General features: G+C 29.1%; 1 protein-coding gene across 1 annotated transcript in view; it reads left to right on the plus strand.

Annotated features, from left to right (window-relative positions):
• LOC107442084 (polynucleotide 5'-hydroxyl-kinase NOL9) overlaps positions 1 to 18,186 on the plus strand; it is a 33,483-nt gene that overhangs the window by 5,926 nt on the left and 9,371 nt on the right. Inside the window, exons 4-9 of the mRNA XM_016055553.3 lie at positions 719 to 1,263; positions 2,690 to 2,867; positions 7,105 to 7,202; positions 8,800 to 8,833; positions 11,242 to 11,378; positions 15,367 to 15,526. Of these exons, the coding sequence (XP_015911039.2) occupies positions 719 to 1,263; positions 2,690 to 2,867; positions 7,105 to 7,202; positions 8,800 to 8,833; positions 11,242 to 11,378; positions 15,367 to 15,526 (1,152 nt within the window). The remainder of the gene's footprint in view (positions 1 to 718; positions 1,264 to 2,689; positions 2,868 to 7,104; positions 7,203 to 8,799; positions 8,834 to 11,241; positions 11,379 to 15,366; positions 15,527 to 18,186) is intronic.

The following is an 18,186-nucleotide window of genomic DNA, read 5'->3' on the forward strand; positions in this document are numbered from 1 at the left end:
TTTGATTTTTCTATTTTTATTCACTTTTTTTACTTTAGTAGAATCTTTTTCTATGACATGCTAAATTTAAAAGACGGAAGTATGTGTGAATTTATCAAAATGCCTGAGTTTCTTGCGAGACATTCCCTTTTCCTTTAGCAGGGTGTGTAGCGTTTTTAAAAGTGCTTAAAGGTGCTTATTACAATTTTCGTTGTTTAAAAGCCCTTGAAGGTGCTTTTTTCATTGGGTGTTTTTTAAAAGTGCATAATTTTCCTTTTTTCAAAATAAGATTTTTCCTTTACTATGTTGATTTTCGCTTCGAATTATGCAAAAAGACACAGTTCACATTGTTTTATTCAGCATTTTCATAATTAATTCCACCCCAATCTATTTTGGGGTATAGTCTGTCCGTAGCATATGAAAACGCCATTCGTTTTACATGATTCAAAATTTCATGATTTTTGACAATTGTCAAAAACAATGCCAAAGGGGTTTTTTTGACATGAAGGTTAAAACAAGATAAAAGATTGTCAAAACTTTCCAACCCTGCCTAATTATGATATTTTTTAAAGTGCTTAAAAAAAGTTTTTGAGTGCTTAAAAGGTGCTTATTTTTTGTTGAATAATTTAGCTAAGCACCCTGTTTAATTTCCTTTGTTTCTTTTATGCCTAAAATGAATCCTGTAAAAAAAATTAATTAAATTAATTAATAAAATGTTTACAATTTTGTTTGTATTTAGAGTTCTTGGATATTATCTCAAAAATCTTGAAATCATCTTCATGGATCATCCATCATCTGTGCCCATAGTTGGCTATTTGAAGGTAACTCTCATTGCTGGCAAAGCCTCTATTCAAGGTTATAAACTTAAGGTGAACAAGCCAATTATTGTGTTTTCACAAAAGCAAACTGGTATCTTATCTGTTACAAGTCATTCTTGTGATGACGAAACAGCGTGTACTGAGGAGGATAATGTTCGAAATAAATTGTCACACTATTTGCTTGGTGTACCAGCCAGTCATATAAAAGACTACATCAAGAAGAACATGAATTACTCCAGCACTGTTTTTATACTGCAAAGTATTATTTTATCTTCACCTTTACAGTTCCTGCAAGTTTATTCTCCTTGTGCAACATCTTTTGAGAAAAAAAAGAAGAAGAAGCTAAATAATGAAGAATTAAAAACAAAGTTTACAGGTTTTACAGAAAAACAGGAAAACATACTTGAATTTGGATCTGAATATGAAGAAATATTTTCCACAATCCATAAGCATCTTTTAAGAATTAGTAAGTGTTTATTTATTTAATCCTAGAAAAAAAAATTATATTTTTAATATTTGAGCTTGTTTTATGTAATTTATATAAATTGTAAAATTGTTTAAATGTTTTTTAAATGAATTATGTTATTTAATGTTTATTTTTGACATATAATTTAAGGCATATTTTAAGAGCATTCTTTTCTATAAAATTTATTAACTATTAGCTTAATTTACAATTAACAAAATTACTAAAATTTAAATTTACTTCCTTCTTGTGCATTTGTTGCATATTTTTATAAACGGATAATGGACTTAAATGAAATTGTAATGAATAGTGTATAAGAATTTAAAGCTTTCTAAGAAAATGATATTCTGAAATTATATTCTGTTGACCATTTTCGTCAAATATGAAAAAAGTCACCAAAACATTGCCTTTGCTAATATTGGATTACCTTGTATTGCAATGCTACCAGAACTATGCAAACCTTGCTAAATTCATTTATATATGGTAGTGGAAAAATCTGTTTGTCTTATGGAAGTTTTTCATTAATTTGTATAGATGAAAAGATATATGTGATTTAAATATGGATTTTTTTTTTCATCTTAGCTTCTGTAAAGTTTTGTTTTCATTTTGTTTATTTCTTCATAATCAATAACTTATGTAAAATTAAATTCGGATGTCAGCAAAATGAATTGACACAGTGTTGGAGAAGTGGGTTGCCAGGATTATACAACCCCAGAAGCAGAAAGTGCCTAAAACTGTGACGTACGTCGCAAAACAAACGAAGTCCTGCAGAACAATTTGTATCTTGAATAAGTGAGAGCATTTTTTTGTGAACCCCCTCCCACACCCACCTGCCTCCGGTAGTCTTACGGAACGATCTCCAACTCTATGAAGTGTGATAAAGATGAAGAAGTTGTTGGAACAGAGCATCAAATATTTGTGTTTGCAAATGGTGCACCATCTGGGCACTTGTCCCTTCGAAAGATTTATAAGGCAGCCCTTATTTTAATGTTCAGACTTTCTTATATAGGCATTTTATTAATAATTCATCATCGTCATTAACAAAATTTTGTACATTAAAAGTGATTGAAAAAGTAACAAATCAAGAATGATTGCCTTGGTTTAAAAATTAATGCTGTGTATCTGTGTATTTTAATAAATGAAAATATAGTATTTTAATGTAAAGTTGACTTTTTTTGTTGTGAATAGCTTCCAGAACATTTGTATAAATTAATAAGTCCTGTTGCAGAACATTTGAAAATATTCTGCTTATGGGTATACAGCTACCTAGCTTTCTTTCAATTATTTGACGAATTTATGCTTGTTTTTATTTTTATTATACTTCTGCATTTATTTATTTTTGTTTAAATAATTAGTGATAACAAATAAGTATATAAATATATATTTAAACATATGCATTGATTATTATAATATTTTTCTTATAATAAAGACCGACGAAAACCTGGAGAGAGCAGACTAACACCAACAGATTCTGAAGAATCAGAAGATGACTTAAGGAATGAGCCTGACTTTAAAAAAGTTACTGGGTTTCGTATACTTATTTCTGGCCCAAGAAAGGCCGGAAAGTCAACTATGTTGAGGTATTTAGTCAACAGTTTTTTAAACAGGTCAGTGAATTTCAATTTATAATTAATAGCTTTTTCCCACTTTTACCATACTGCTTAATTTTTTAAGCATAGTTTTTAAGGAATCAGCTTATCTAATCAGTTGACTTATTAGTGAATTAATTTAATTAAATATCAATCTATAAATATTAGCATGTGAACTTATTTAATAATAAAAAATTTTTTATTTATTAGTAATGTTACATGGTTATCTATGTGTTTCAATTGTGTCTATGTCTAGTATCTTATTAATATTAATAGATAATTTCTATCTTGCTGTTCATTATAACAAGATATATACGTGATTAAAATTTCCAAATATATAGATTTCCTTTATAACAACCACTTATTAGAAAATGTATCATAGCATAAAATAATAAATTTGTGGGGAAAAAATTTATTTTTTTATTGTGTATTAAAAAGTATTAACCTGCACGAACCAGGATGTTTTGAAGGTCCAGGTGGAAGTAATAATATTAATCACAATATTGATTCTTCCTAAATTATTGGTAATAGATTGGAGAGTGTTTTAATTATAATAAATTTTCATAAATAAAGTAAAATACTTTGTGCTATGATACATGAAGGTTTTAATTCCAGAAACAACAGAGTTCACTAATAAGTTGAAATCTCATTTTTTTTTTTTTTTAAGGTAATGCAAGTGTAAGTAGGATTCATCATAGTGCAATAGGATTCATCATAGTGCAATAGGATTCATCATAGTAAATCTATGTCAATTTAATTAGAAATCTTCTTCTTCTTCAGGAGCGCAACAGTCCTTTGCAGGCCTTGGCTGCCTCAACAGCACGCCTTCTCCAGCTCACTCTGTCCATGGCAACTCCCCTCCAGTTCTTAAGTTTTAGGACTTTGAGATCATTTTCGGTGTCGTTAAGCCATCGAGTAGGTGGTCTACCTCTAGAGCAGGACCCCTGAGGGTTCTTGAAGGTGGCAATTTTTACAGGGCTATCTTCAGAGCCTCTCCATATATGGCCGAGCCATCTTAGTCGGTTGCTTCGGATTATCTGCATAATTTGAGGATGTTTATAGAGCCCATAAAGTTCAAAATTGTACCATGCTCGCCAACATCCCCCCTCTGGTATGGCACCAAAGATAGTTCTAAGTATCTTTCTTTCAAACGTTTCTATCGGGCGTTGGACGTCAAGGTTTAAAGTCCAGGTTTCGTTTCCGTGTAGCAAGACAGGCAGAATGAGTGTCTTATATAATTTTAGTTTTGTTTTTCGGCTATTAAAATTCAATCTTAGTTGGCTTTTTAGTCCAAAAAAACATTTGTTGGCTATATTGATTCTATTGTCAATTTCAGATTTCAGTTTGTTTTGGTCATTGATAATTGTACCAAGATACTTAAATTCTTTAACCTTTTCAAAGGAATGTCCGTTTATCTGCAAAAGTTCACTATAGTTTACAGTTGAGCTTGAAAACTCCGTGAATTTGGTCTTGTCTTCGTTAATGGAAAGGCCCATATTTATAGCAGAGGCTTCAAGGGCTTGAAAGGCATCTTTAACAGCCCGTTCTGATCTTCCTATGATATCAATGTCGTTCGCATAAGCGAGGATTTGGAGAGATCTGTTCCAAATAGATCCTCCTCGGTTTAATCCGCAGGCCCTGACGCAGGCCTCTTTCGGTAATGAAAGGTTCAGATAGATGGCTTTGGATTTTAATCCTGCATCTCACATTGTTGATAGTGGCACGGGTGAGACTTACGAGTTTTGTAGGGATTCCGAACTCGTTCATCGCTTCAAGTAATTTATCTCTTTTAATACTGTCGTAGGCGGCTTTGAAGTCTATAAATAGGTGATAAGTCCTGATATTGAACTCCTTAGTTTTTTCAAGGATCTGTCTTAGAGTATGAATTNTGTCTTCGTTAATGGAAAGGCCCATATTTATAGCAGAGGCCTCAAGGGCTTGAAAGGCATCTTTAACAGCCCGTTCTGATCTTCCAATGATATCAATGTCGTCCGCATAAGCGAGGATTTGGAGAGATCTGTTCCAAATAGATCCTCCTCGGTTTAATCCGCTATCCCGAATGCATTTCTCCAATGCCAGGTTAAAAAGCAGACAAGCAAGAGAGTCTCCCTGGCGCAGGCCTCTTTCGGTAATGAAAGGTTCAGATAGATGGCTTTGGATTTTAATCCTGCATCTCACATTGTTGATAGTGGCACGGGTGAGACTTACGAGTTTTGTAGGGATTCCGAACTCGTTCATCGCTTCAAGTAATTTATCTCTTTTAATACTGTCGTAGGCAGCTTTGAAGTCTATAAATAGGTGATAAGTCCTGATGTTGAACTCCTTAGTTTTTTCAAGGATCTGTCTTAGAGTATGAATTTGGTCAATGGTAGACCTTTGAGGCCTGAATCCACATTGGTAATTTCCGACCGCTTTATCAGCAAAAGGCTGGAGCCTTTTGAAAGGAATATTGGAGAAGATTTTATATGCCGTATTGAGGAATGTTATACCTCTGTAGTTAGGACATTCAAGTTGGTGTCCTTTTTTAAAAATAGGGCAGGTGGAACCTTCTTCCCATTCAATGGATATATTCTCAGTGTCCCAGATTTCAATTAGGAGTTTATGGATAGCATCAATAAACTGGGGTTCGCCGGTTTTAAGAAGCTCAGATGGGATACAATCGGGACCAGCCGATCTGTTGTTTCTGAGTCTTTTAATAGCCATTATCACTTCATCGATTGAAGGTGGGGGGTTATCTGCATCCCTCAGTATGGCTAGATCTACTGGGTTGTTGCGAGGGACAGAAATATCATCCTTGCCTACTAGCAAGTCTTGGAAGTAGCAATTAGAAATCTTACTCAAATAAAATCATTTTAATTCAATTTTAATGTTAATGTAACCATGTTTAAAGTGTCCTTTTTATTGATTGCTTGATGAAAAAATTCCTTCTCAAAGATTTTTTTTATTCTTAATGAAAAGAAAATTTTCATTATTTAACAGAAAGTTAAACAAAGGGAGCATTTCTTATTTTTGTTACAAATACCCTTTTTCCTCTCACTCTTGTGAGTGATGACAATTTTGCAATCTTACAGATGCTATCTCCTTATTAATTAGTAATTTCAGTAAAGGTTAAATAGGACCTGATAACTTGAGAATACAACTTGTAAGAATGAACAGTTTTTTTTTTTCGAAAATAATTCGCATACCACTTAATGGCTCTATTTTACTTTAACAAATTCCCACAAGAGATCAAAGAGTTTTGATTCTAATATCCAGTAATCGTGAGTCTGATAGCCAAAGAATTTTCTATACTATCATAAATAAATGTTTCTGTTCTTTGAAGTTTGATGACAATAAGTGGGTGATTCCACTAACCAGTAGGTTTACTGAATGGTAAATACAATATTCTATTTCCCAAAATTAAAATAAGTGAAGTAAAGTTTTAAATCTTACTGTTAAAATAATCAATCAATGACATAATGGCAATGATTTTGATTTAAGGTCCTTCAAACTTCATTCTTACTATATTCAGAGACCTGATTCTTTTTCTGGTATTCTTTTATTTTCTTGCGGGACGCACTCGTTTCATTCAACTTTATCCAAATCTTTTTTAAAGAAAAATTTTCTTTTTAAAATGTATTTTTTAACTACAAATTTTTAATTTATTGCGATATTTTAATTTAAACCATTCTGGGTAAAATAACTTATGTATAATCCTAGCTGTATAATTTTTGGAGTCTAGTTGGTCTGTCCTTGCAAAAATCAAGAATGGCTAGAAAAGGCTTGTGGTTTGTGTAGCAGTTAAGGATTGAATTGGTATTTCAAGGGTATTTGTGTTCCAAAATTCTTAAGGCAAATTTTTAAAAGAAAAAAAAATTGAACATTAAAAAAATATATGTATTAAAAGCCAGTTTTTTTTTCTATTTCTTAAGAATTAGGCAAGGGAAAATATTTGACTCTTTTGATGTTGTTAAAATTTTCTGACTATGTTCTTTATGTTCAAACATTTAAGCATGTGTTGCGGTCAAAACTGAGGATCATCTTCTATTTTATAAAAAACATATAGAATTATACATTGACAATAAGTACAGTAGCCATGGCATTGATATTTATTTTAACTGATAATTTTTAGACACTCTTTCGTTGTTTTCAAAAGGTGTTAGTTACATGACATTTTAAAAACATGTGTAACCTCTCCTATTTCTGTGAATTGCTATTTTTTGTGTTATAATAGTAATATAAATTATTATATAGAAACTATTTGTTATTTTTTTAGATATCCAGAAGTATATTACTTAGATACTGATCCTGGTCAATCAGAATTCACCCCTCCTGGTGGTATCAGTTTAGTGAAAGTAACACAGCCTTTATTTGGTAATTCGATTATCCTATTTAAAAGAATTAAATGATTTTTTTTTTTTTTTTTTACTGTTAGAAAATTGTTTTAATTTAAAGTAAGTCTTCAAATAATCTGCCTAAAAATTGCTTATGTTGTCATTGAAAAAACAAATTTTGTTTGTTAAGTATTATAATTGCAAATAAAAAGTAAATCAATGTACAAAACTCGTTGTTTTTTCACAATATAAAAAATTTTCTTACAAATTTTCAATTTAAAATAAAAGAAAACAAATCATACATAATGAATATATACAAAGAGTAAAATTAAACCAATGTGTACGCAGCTCTAATTCTTCATTTGTTAATGAAAAATTTGGTTATACTGTGAACACAATTATTCAAAATGTCTCAAATCTTTTCATTCAAGATTCAAATCTCTTTTATTCAAATAAATTAAGTTTTATTTTATTAAATTTAATTTTAACTGAACAATAATTTTAACTGAAAAATATGGAATGTGTTCTTTGGAAATTTCTGCCTGAATTATTTCAGAAAATTAATCTATTTTTTTCTAATGTTTTGAACCATTTTATTGTATGTTATGATTTAAAAAGTAAATAAAATGTTTCAGTTTTTTTGTTATTTTCCTTTTTTGAGTTTTAATTAATGTGGGAAAACTTCAAGCTATTTATTTCCATTAAAAATATTCAGTTAAAAACATTGAAAAAAATGTACTTTAAAACCTGTTTTTGTGCGATATATAAGGACCGCATAAAAGAAATCGCACAAAAAAAATTTCGAACATTTTATCATATCTTACATATAATAAACAACTTTGTACAATATACTACCTAAATTTTATTTTATGCGGTGGATGGGGACCGCATAAAATATTAAATTCATAGGCATAACTGTTATGTCACAATGACTTACACATTTTTTGATATTGCCTTTTAAGATGATGCTTTAGCAATACCTCTTGAAAGTTATCTAAATATTTTTTTTAATATGATCAAAATATTGAAGTTTCTTATGCTTGTTTAAATATGGAATATGTCATTGAAATGGACCTGTAGGTATTTCAGATTGTGTATGTAATTACATGCACGACATTAGTGCAGGTGACAGTGGCGTATAATTAAAAATCAGAAAATCTTTCCCAAATATTTCGGACAAATAAAACAAAGTTTCTAGTACCATCATCTATTTAAATTTACCTAAATTAAAATAAGCCTAAGAAATTTTAAAAAAATTAATCAATTTACAGACATTTAGCAAATAAAAATAAAAAAAAATTATTTTTTCTTGTGAGAAATTTTGAGAGCTGTCCCTCTCAAAAAAAGACTGTCCATGCATTAAAAATTGCATGGGACTGCAGACCTTAATCAGTAAAAATAAAAATAGTTTAATTGAATTTATATATATAGAAGTTAGTCTATCCCAAAAATTACTAATTTGTTTAATTTTCTCATATTTTGCTTGTGTCTTATAAAAAATATGAATCAATGTTTATTTATACTTTAATATATTGAAAACAATATTAAATTATAGAATTTGAATAATTTTCCCACTTGTTTAATGTAAGTTTCATAACTAATAATTACATTTTATATTTATCTTTTTATTATTTCAGGTCCTGCTTACTCTCATATAAAAAAGCCTGTAAAGTATGTATCAATCAATTTGTATTTTACACTGTGACTAAAAATTTCTCATATAACTTTTAAAGCACATTGAAAAATTATATAAGTGTAGTCCTAATTCCTTTCAGACGATTTAGAGTAAGTTATATATTAGCTACTGCAGAGTTCTCTCTAGGAATGAAAAAGGGCAGGGTGCTTCTTCATGGAGATGCATGCTTTGAGTTTTAAAAGGCACTCACTTTTCACTCTTAAAATTTATCAAAATATGTAATTATTATGTAGTAACTGAATTTGATCCTCAACAATTTTAAATTGTCCTCCTATACTATTTTATGTGTGTATTTCAAAAAGTAATTTTCACTCCTTATCAAAATAAGAGAATAATTTGTAGTTTATAAAAAATAACTAAAGGCGTGCTTAAAGACAATCACTGTGCCCAAATTTCTTTTTAAAAGAAGTGAACTGAAAAAAGTGATTAATTGATAAACAATTTAAAAGCGTTTTTCTATAATCTAAATTGAAAATTATGAGAAGTGAACATTTAAAGGTGCATTTCTTTAAAAAAAGAAAAGGTATTTATTTAAAAAATAATTTTAAAATTTAAAATCGCTTAAAAAATATGTTAATATACCTCCTCCGAAAAAAAATAGAAATTTATAAGTGTGTAATTATTCAAACAACAAATTTTTTTTTATTATTATTACTATTTTTTGGAATATGAAAAAAAGGCAGTGTTTTTAAAGGATGGCTGCTTATTTTTATGAAAATGGCGCATCAAAGGGCAAGCCGCCCTTCTAAAAATGCTTAGGGAGAACACATGATTTATTTTGCATTACTGTAATAAAAATTTTAGAGTGTATGAGAACTTATTTGTCACTGTTTATTTTATTGTTTCAATTTAATTTTTACATGATCAACATTGGATTACCAAAATAATTAAGTTTAAAATATTTATAAACTAATTGCATTCAGTATATATTAAAAAAAATTATTTATTTAATGTTGTATACTATAGAAGTAAAAATGATCAATAATTTTAGTTTGAAAACTAATTTTGTATTAAATAGGTACACCGAAATATGTATAAATACCCACAAAATGAAACAAAAATTATCAATAGTACATAAAATTTTCATTATGTCTTAGAATGGTTTCTGCTAATCTGGAAAGTCATGAATTTCAGTATTGAACAAAATTTGTCATGATTTTTACTATTTTTTAAACAAAATCATGGAAAGTCATGGATTTAGGTCGCCGAAAAATCTAATTTTTAAAATGAAATCCCCCTCCCAATTTCATCCTGTTCTAAATATCTGAATCCCTGACAAAATCACTACTCACAATCATATTTTATTAGAATATTAAATCTCTTTATCATGTTCTTTAGAAATTATGGTGTTCTTTCAAAAAATGAAAGAAAAAACATTTCTAGAGCGAATTATCTTTTAAACTTCTGTGATTTAAGAATTTTTATTAATTTAAATTTCAAGCCGAAGCAATTTACTTTAATTTAGACTACTGCTGGTACTATTCAAAGAACACTATAAGAATATCTTATGCTCATCAAGTAAGCTGCAATTGTAAACATAAAATGTGTCAATTATTTGTTAGAAATTAGCAAACATTTAATTGAAATATTACTTAAACAATATAGTAGATGATGCATAATTCTAAGCATCATTGTTTTTTATTTAATGTTATTTTTCTATTTTTTAACTCTTTCTGCTATTTAATTCATAAACCTATTTTGCTCTAACTTTCATTTTTGATACTAAAAGCTGCATATAATCGTTAAGCTTTTATTTAGGAAAATTTCAATCGATTCAAATTTAATGAGCATTCTCATTTATATTTTTTAATCAAGCAGTTCTCTCATATAAATGCAGTTGAATAATGTAAAAAAAAACAGTTGCAAACAAGTCCTCAGATTATCATTTTAAAATTTTCTAAATATGGAATTCTTAATTAAATTAAAATTATTCTTAAAAGATTTAATTTCATCTTGGTACTAAATAAATATATGACCCCCAATTTACCCTTTTAAAATGCATTCGAAAGTTCTGTCGCAGAATTTATGCCACACAAAGGCGGGTACTAGAGATATATTTTTGCCTTTCAGACGAAAATGAGTTAATACATTGCAGATAAATCTCAAGAGTTTTTTCATGGTGTTGCAGATCATTACAGAGACTTTTACTATAGGGTTAAAAAGCTTTTAATCATTCTGAAATAAAATAACAAACTGAGTAGTAGATAAGGTACTACAACCACTTATCTACTTTTTATAGATGTTAAAACTATCAAATTTTAAGATTGAAAATTTAGTCTTTTTGCAGAAATTAAAAAAAAAGGGAAATTTTGCAAACCCACAGAAGAGTAGCATGTCTCCTATTCAAAATTCGTATCTATAGATGAAATCTGATTCTTTACAGAATGATATTTACTGGCACTATCACTCCTGAAACTTCACCTCCAATGCACATGAGAAGCATTACCAGGATGATAAAAACTTTCAACTCTCATTTTCCTGATAAAATCTTAGTAGTGAATACTATAGGGTGGCTGACAGGTAAGTTTGTTTTGAATTTTTTGTAAGTATAAAGCTATGCAACTTAAAAAGTGCACACATATCATCGATACAAAGTTTTGGTTCTGTAATGAAGAACCTTTTTTGGTGTCGAAACACTGAATTAAAGAAGGAAACATGGACTTGTTAAAAAAATTTCAACTAGTAAATCAACTTGTTTATATCTATTTATATATCTATATCTAATTTAGTTTGCAATTTTCTATGTTTAGAGCTGAAATTATATAGTAGGTTTGTTTATATACATTATTTTAACTCTTTGCGTGTTGTTTAGCTTTATATATTGTCCCTTCTTTAGTTGAATGATATAAGTGTTTTTAATTTTATTGTTATTCAGAATGTAAGTTCCACTGACGATCATTTCTACAATGTTTTTCTTGGAATGTTAGTAATTACTATTTCAAAAGTTGCTAATAATTAGAGTTATTATTTCAATGTAAAGAAAGTGAGGAAGAGCTGGAACAAGATAATTAGATAGACTAGAGAAGTGAATTAAGCGCTTGGGAGTTAATAGATGGAGAAATATAGTATCTAAAAGATCTAGATAGATTAAACTAAATGGGACTGCCTTGGCCGGTAACCGGCTGTGCTGGGTAAGAAGAAGAAAATTATTTTAATGTAACTTTATCTTTATAAGTTATTTAATCTTTTCTTTAGTTATCTAAATAAGCTATAAATTTAATAGGCTATAAATATAAATGTTGCTAAAGTAGAATAAATTTTATCAATCAGTTAAGGAAAATTTGAATCATAGTTTTAATCATTGTTTTATCCATAAGGTAGATAAAACCAAGTATTTATCATTAAACTAATTAATACTCAGTCATCGTATTTGGTTTTGTTAAACAAAATAATCACCTTCTGAAGAAATAGAATTATTTAAAAATTCTAAACAAGCTTATATATATGCATCAATAATTTCACATACATAACACATCAATGTATTTTTTTATTATTGAAATGCATTCTTATTTTTAACACAAGGGTGGCATTAGGGAATGATATTGTCAACTTTTTAAAAATGCGTATATTTTTATAAAATCAAATCTACAATCTTATTGTTTATTATTAGTATTATGTATAGATGTATACACAATGTGCATCCCTCTCTCTGTCTGCTAATCAAAAATTAGCTAAAAAAAACTACATAATTAGCCTGAAGAATTTTCCCCAAAAACTATACATTAGCTTTGGTGATTGTAACAAGTATTACTACTTTTGTTTCTACACTGAGAGAATAACACTTTTCCTCACTGTAGTAGATCCTAACTATTCACATATTACGTTATAAAAAAAAAACTTTTAAGTAATTAATTTTTAGTAAAAGGGCATTTTCTTACTCGTAAATAATTTTATATTGATTTATCAGTGAATTGAATTTTCATCAGAAAGCCCTAGTTATCAATAGTTATTATGGGTCCTTGGCTAATTGCAAGTATTTAAATTTTTAAAACGTTCCTAATTAATAGAAATCAAAGCAGTCGAATTTAGATTTTTTCTTTCTTTAATTTAACATTTTTGATATTTTCTCTTACTTTGCTCTTGCCAATGTTTTACTTATAAGCACTTACAATGGCATCTAATTAATCCAGAACTTGAAACTTTTATTTATGCAAACTCTATTTAAAATAATAATAATAATGAAGACCAAAACAATTTCCTATTCTGAAAAAAAATCAGTGAAATATTCAGTTCTATCCTGTGTGCAATTTTGGGTTTATTTAAGGCAATCCATTGCTACAGATCCAAATGTTTCAACTTAATCTCATACTGAATATTCCGATGTATTGTTTGACTTTTTTAACCCCTAAATTACAATAAGAATTTGGGGGACTTTATTAGCACTACATTTGAACTCTACTTTTTTTTTCCAGTAGCATAGCGAATGACGCATAGCAAAGGTAAAAATTAAGAAAATTTAGTCACTTGTCCAAAGGACCAGTTACTTTAGTAGTCTATACTATGCACATTTTCACTAGACCAAAATATTACTAGTCTATATCATGAACATTTTCACAGGGTGCGTACAGACTCCTTATACTCCTAGGAAATAAAAAAGTCTCCAAGGAGTACTTGGAACTACTTAGATTTCTAAATTAGTCCTTAGAAACTCCTTAGATTATTGTGTTGTATAGATGTGAAGTTTGACTAGGTCAAAATTTATTTCAAAAGGGCTAGAAAAAAATATGCAAACTATACATTTTTACGAGTTCTTTATAACTGCTTTTTAATTTTTGATAAGTCCTTAAAATTTTGGACTCCTTGGATACTCCCTTGATTTCTTCTTCTGATCTCTGTATGAACCCTGTTTTCACTAGACCAAAATATTGCTAGTCTATACCATGTTAACTTTTACTAGACCAAAATACTACTAGTCTTTACCTCGCACATTTTCGCTAGATCGAAATACTACTAGTCTATACCATACACATTTTCACTATACGAATATTTTACTACTCTATGCCATGCACATTTTCACTAGACCAAGATACTACTTGTCTATACCGTGCACATTTTCACTAGACCAAAATACTACTACTCTATACCATGCACATTTTCACTGACCATTTAAGTGTCCCAATTAGATTTTTTTTTAATTAAGTGAGTTTAGTTATAAAATTACAATTGTGAGGAAATATACTGTTTTGTGACAAAAACACAGACTTAAACATTAAACAGAAAAATTGCTGCTAATTTATATTATAGTGGCCTGAGTCAAACTTGGCATTCCTTGATCATTGTTAATTTTTAACCCAATGTAGCCTATAAGTTTTGTTTGATCAATAAGATAAAAGACATAAAAAATATTGCAATTATAACACATTTAAAACTTTTATGTGATAAAAATCAAACTCTTAAGAACAAACCTTAGTTCAATTGAGTTGGTACTATAGGTGTGAGAAATCACAAATTTCTCACACCTATGTGTCGACTGTGCCAGAGTAAGACACATCATCGTAATTGGTTCAAACTTTGTTTTTCGACATGCAGAGACATTTTTAACTCCTCTACAAGCATGTTGCGCAGATTGAAAATCAGAAATAATTTTTTTAAAAACTAGTCAGGTATGTTCTCACGCTGTGAATTAATTTGCGTTTTGCATTTTAAATAATAATTAAAAAAAGTTTAAAAAGCTGCATTCTTGAAATTTTTTCTTGAATTTTTTTTCTCTGTTTCCCACTACATCAAGAGTCTGCTGTAGCAATACCCTTGCAAAAAAACTTAATGTAGAAGAGGAATTATAATCCTAAGCGGAATAAAACTTATAAAGGAAATCGATTGACAAATGATTAAAAATAATAGCATGACTATCAAAGCAAGGGCCAGAATTTAATTAACAGAATGGAAATATTTCTAGTTTTAAATTTAATAATGTTGTAAAATCATAGGAAGTGCTAAAATAAAAAAAATTATTTTAATTTTTATGAAATTGAAAGAATTTATTTATTTTTATATAATAGTTTATCGAAAAAGTCAGTTTCTGTAATTTAAAATGTAATTATTTTTTACTCCTCTGAAGTGAATTTCACTCTTCCCCAAAAAGTGTAGTATTTTCATTTCGTAGGAAAAAAAGAAAGAAAAATTCTAGCTATCTCTTTGTCAGCAAGTGTGAATTAAAAGATTAACTTATACAACAAGTGCATGCAAAATCTTCCATCTGGTTTGAATAGAAGGTTCACTTATACGCAGGAAAATACCATATCAAAANAAAAAAAAAAAAAAAAAAAAAAAAAAAAAAAAAAAAAAAAAAAAAAAAAAAAAAAAAAAAAATACTTCTAGAGAAAAACTAAACAGAAATTGATTTTAGGTCAAAATGACTCATCCTGCTGTTCCAACATTATCCTTGATTGTTTTTTTTTTTTTTTTTAAATCTAAACTAAGAATAAACAAAAATATTTTTCTTATGATCTTTTTCTTTAAAAATGTAAATCAATACTGAGGTTGATTAATTGTTTTATGCTTATTGTAGGTGTTGGTAATTTAATTCATGAACACATCAAGAAAACTTTATTGCCTGTGGTTGAAATTGAACTGAGTTCTTCTTTGAGTGATCTAGAAATGACTTTAGAAGGAAGGTTACTCAGATGTTCTGTTGGCTTTGAAAGAGATGCAGCAACTTCCACTAAGCAGTAATTATCTTTCCATTTAAAACCTCTGTTTTTATATTTTAGTGTGTGTGTATATATATGTATATGAGTCAGAGCCTCTGCTCTCCAATAAGCTTAGATCTAAGATAAGAATTACAGCTGGATTCAAAAGTTCCTTAGCCTAAAAGCTAAATTCAGGAAAAGCTTTAGCAAAATTCTAAAATGCCACTACAGTTTGTATACCATTCTAGAAGTGTGGATGCATTTCCTTTTCATGTGTAAATAAATTTTAAAAAGTTCACTTAATAACTCGATTTTTGTGTGTAAAACTAAGTTTTATATCCAGTCCTCTATTGCTGCAATGCAGAAAATTTGTACAGGGTGCGTAGCGTTTTTAAAAAGTGCTTAAAGGTGCTTATTTTCGTTTTTAGAAGCCCTTAAAGGTGCTTTTTTCATTGGGTGTTTTTAAAAAGTGCTTAATTTTCCCTTTTCCGAAATGTGATATTTTTCTTTACCATGTTGATTTTTGCTACAAATATAGCAAAAAGACATTGTCCTAATCAACGTTTTCACAATTAATTCAACCCCAATCTATTTTGGCGTACCGCCAGTCTGTAGTGTATGAAAACACCATTTGTTTTACATGTTTGATGAAATACTTGCAGGTCCACACTTGTGTACACTGAGCTGGATTCAGTGGTAAGGAGTTTTGACTCTCATGTGCAACCCTGCTGCATTTTGCAAGAGATTTTCAATTTCAGACTTCATTTTCCGCCCTTTGCATTGGAATCGAGAAATCTCTCGAATTTTTGCTGATTACGGGGACCAACTAAACATTGACAGTTTTTTTTTCTCTATTGGTGATAGACAATTTCATTTCTCTGTTTAATTTCATCATTTGTGACGCGCCATCTTCTTCGTCACTGTAAATAAAACCGGATAAAACCATCAGTTGTCAAAAACTTGCCAACTCTGTCTAATTATGATATTTTTCAAAGTGCTTAAAAAGATTTTTGAGTGCTTGAAAAGCGCTTAAAGGGTGCTTATTTTTTGTTGAAAGATTTTGTAGACCCTCAAAATTAGTAGAAGAAAAGGAAGTTATGTTTGTTTATCATTAAAAAGTTTGCTATTAACATTACATTAGTTTGCTATTTTAACTAATTTACAAATCAGAGCTTTTTTTTTAAATTGGTTTAATTGCTAACTACACTGCTTGTTGGCAGATATTTACTAGATTAAAATAGTCTTTTGGTTCAGAAATTCAATGTGCTATGGAGTAGATGTAAATTTTCTTCTTAACATTGAAGTGCTTAAATGTAAGTAAAATACAGTAAATACATTTATTTTCCTATGTTTCTCATAAATTGAAAATGATCCATCTACAGTCAAACCATGACGTTGCAAACTTTTCACCATCATGAAAAATCTAAGTTTTCGATTCTAATAATTTTAAAAAAGAGATTTTCAATCAAACTTATTTTTTGCTGATCCTTAATTTTATGGAATATTTGTTGCTATGGTGCAAATAAAAGAAAATGTTTTTTTTTTGTTTTTGTTTTTTTTAATTTCTGAAAATTTAAAAATGGTTTTAATTTTTTAAAGGCTTTTCTTGATTTATTTTTCAATTTTTTATTGCTTCTGCAATAAGAGAATATGTACTTTTGTAAAAAAATCATTCATTTTAAGTATCCTACGAAGCCAAAATTGTGAGATGCGTACATAACAGTGTATAATGTGGTGTAGTTTCAGGTAACTTTACTATTATCATGAATATTGCAAGGATATTTATTAAATCTAGTATTGGAATAACTGAATAGAACATGAAACATTTAAAGCTATGTCAAATTAGGATGATGGAAATAAATAAAAAAAAGCACACAGTAAATAATATTGAGCTAGAAAATACAATTTTCACAATTAATTAATAATGTTGTTGTTACTCTAACTGGTCTAACCCTGTGGTTCCCAATTTTTTACAAATGCTGAACCCAAAATGATCAAACATTTTTTGCGCGGGTTTCAAATATATGAATAAAATTTATTAGCAGCTGTTATACATAATGACAAAAGAAGGACTGCTAATTATTTTGAAGAGCATTGGCAGGGTTCGTGCAATTACCTCCCAATAAGTTGACCAAGGTTCAAATCCTAACTTTGGCTGGTCAATAAGAATTTTTCTCCTGACTCACACAGTACTGACTTAAAATATCCTCAGTGTTAGACGGAATATGAGTTAAAATTCCATTACTGTCGAGCTAAACCTGCCTGGTTTTCGTGGTTCTCCACTCCCGAAAACGCAAAAGCGGGATAATTTCATTAAAAATTTCTTCACAAGGCTAGTTTGTCCCAATAGTTGATCTAGGAGTTCCCTTTTCCTCTGGATTGGGTACAAAATTGCAAGGCTACGGAGTTAACCATTCGTAAACTCAAATTTGGATTAGCCGTTCACCATCCATTACAGAATAAAATAAAATTTAGAAAGGAAATTTTTTTCAACAATCGTTTTATTAATAAAACTCTTAAAATAATAGGTTTTATGTCAAACAGTTGAATAATTCTGGACTGGAGTTGCATTAAGTCTGGTTTTGAATTTGTTTTAGCGGAAAACATTTACTGAAAAAAAAATAAGCTTGTGGGGAGAGTAATTATCGATAATGTCAGCCTTCATCTATGAAAGGGTACCCCAACATAGAATCGAGTTA

The sequence above is a fragment of the Parasteatoda tepidariorum genome, chromosome 4 (assembly GCF_043381705.1).
Source record: "Parasteatoda tepidariorum isolate YZ-2023 chromosome 4, CAS_Ptep_4.0, whole genome shotgun sequence".
Classification (NCBI taxonomy): Eukaryota; Metazoa; Arthropoda; class Arachnida; order Araneae; family Theridiidae; genus Parasteatoda; species Parasteatoda tepidariorum.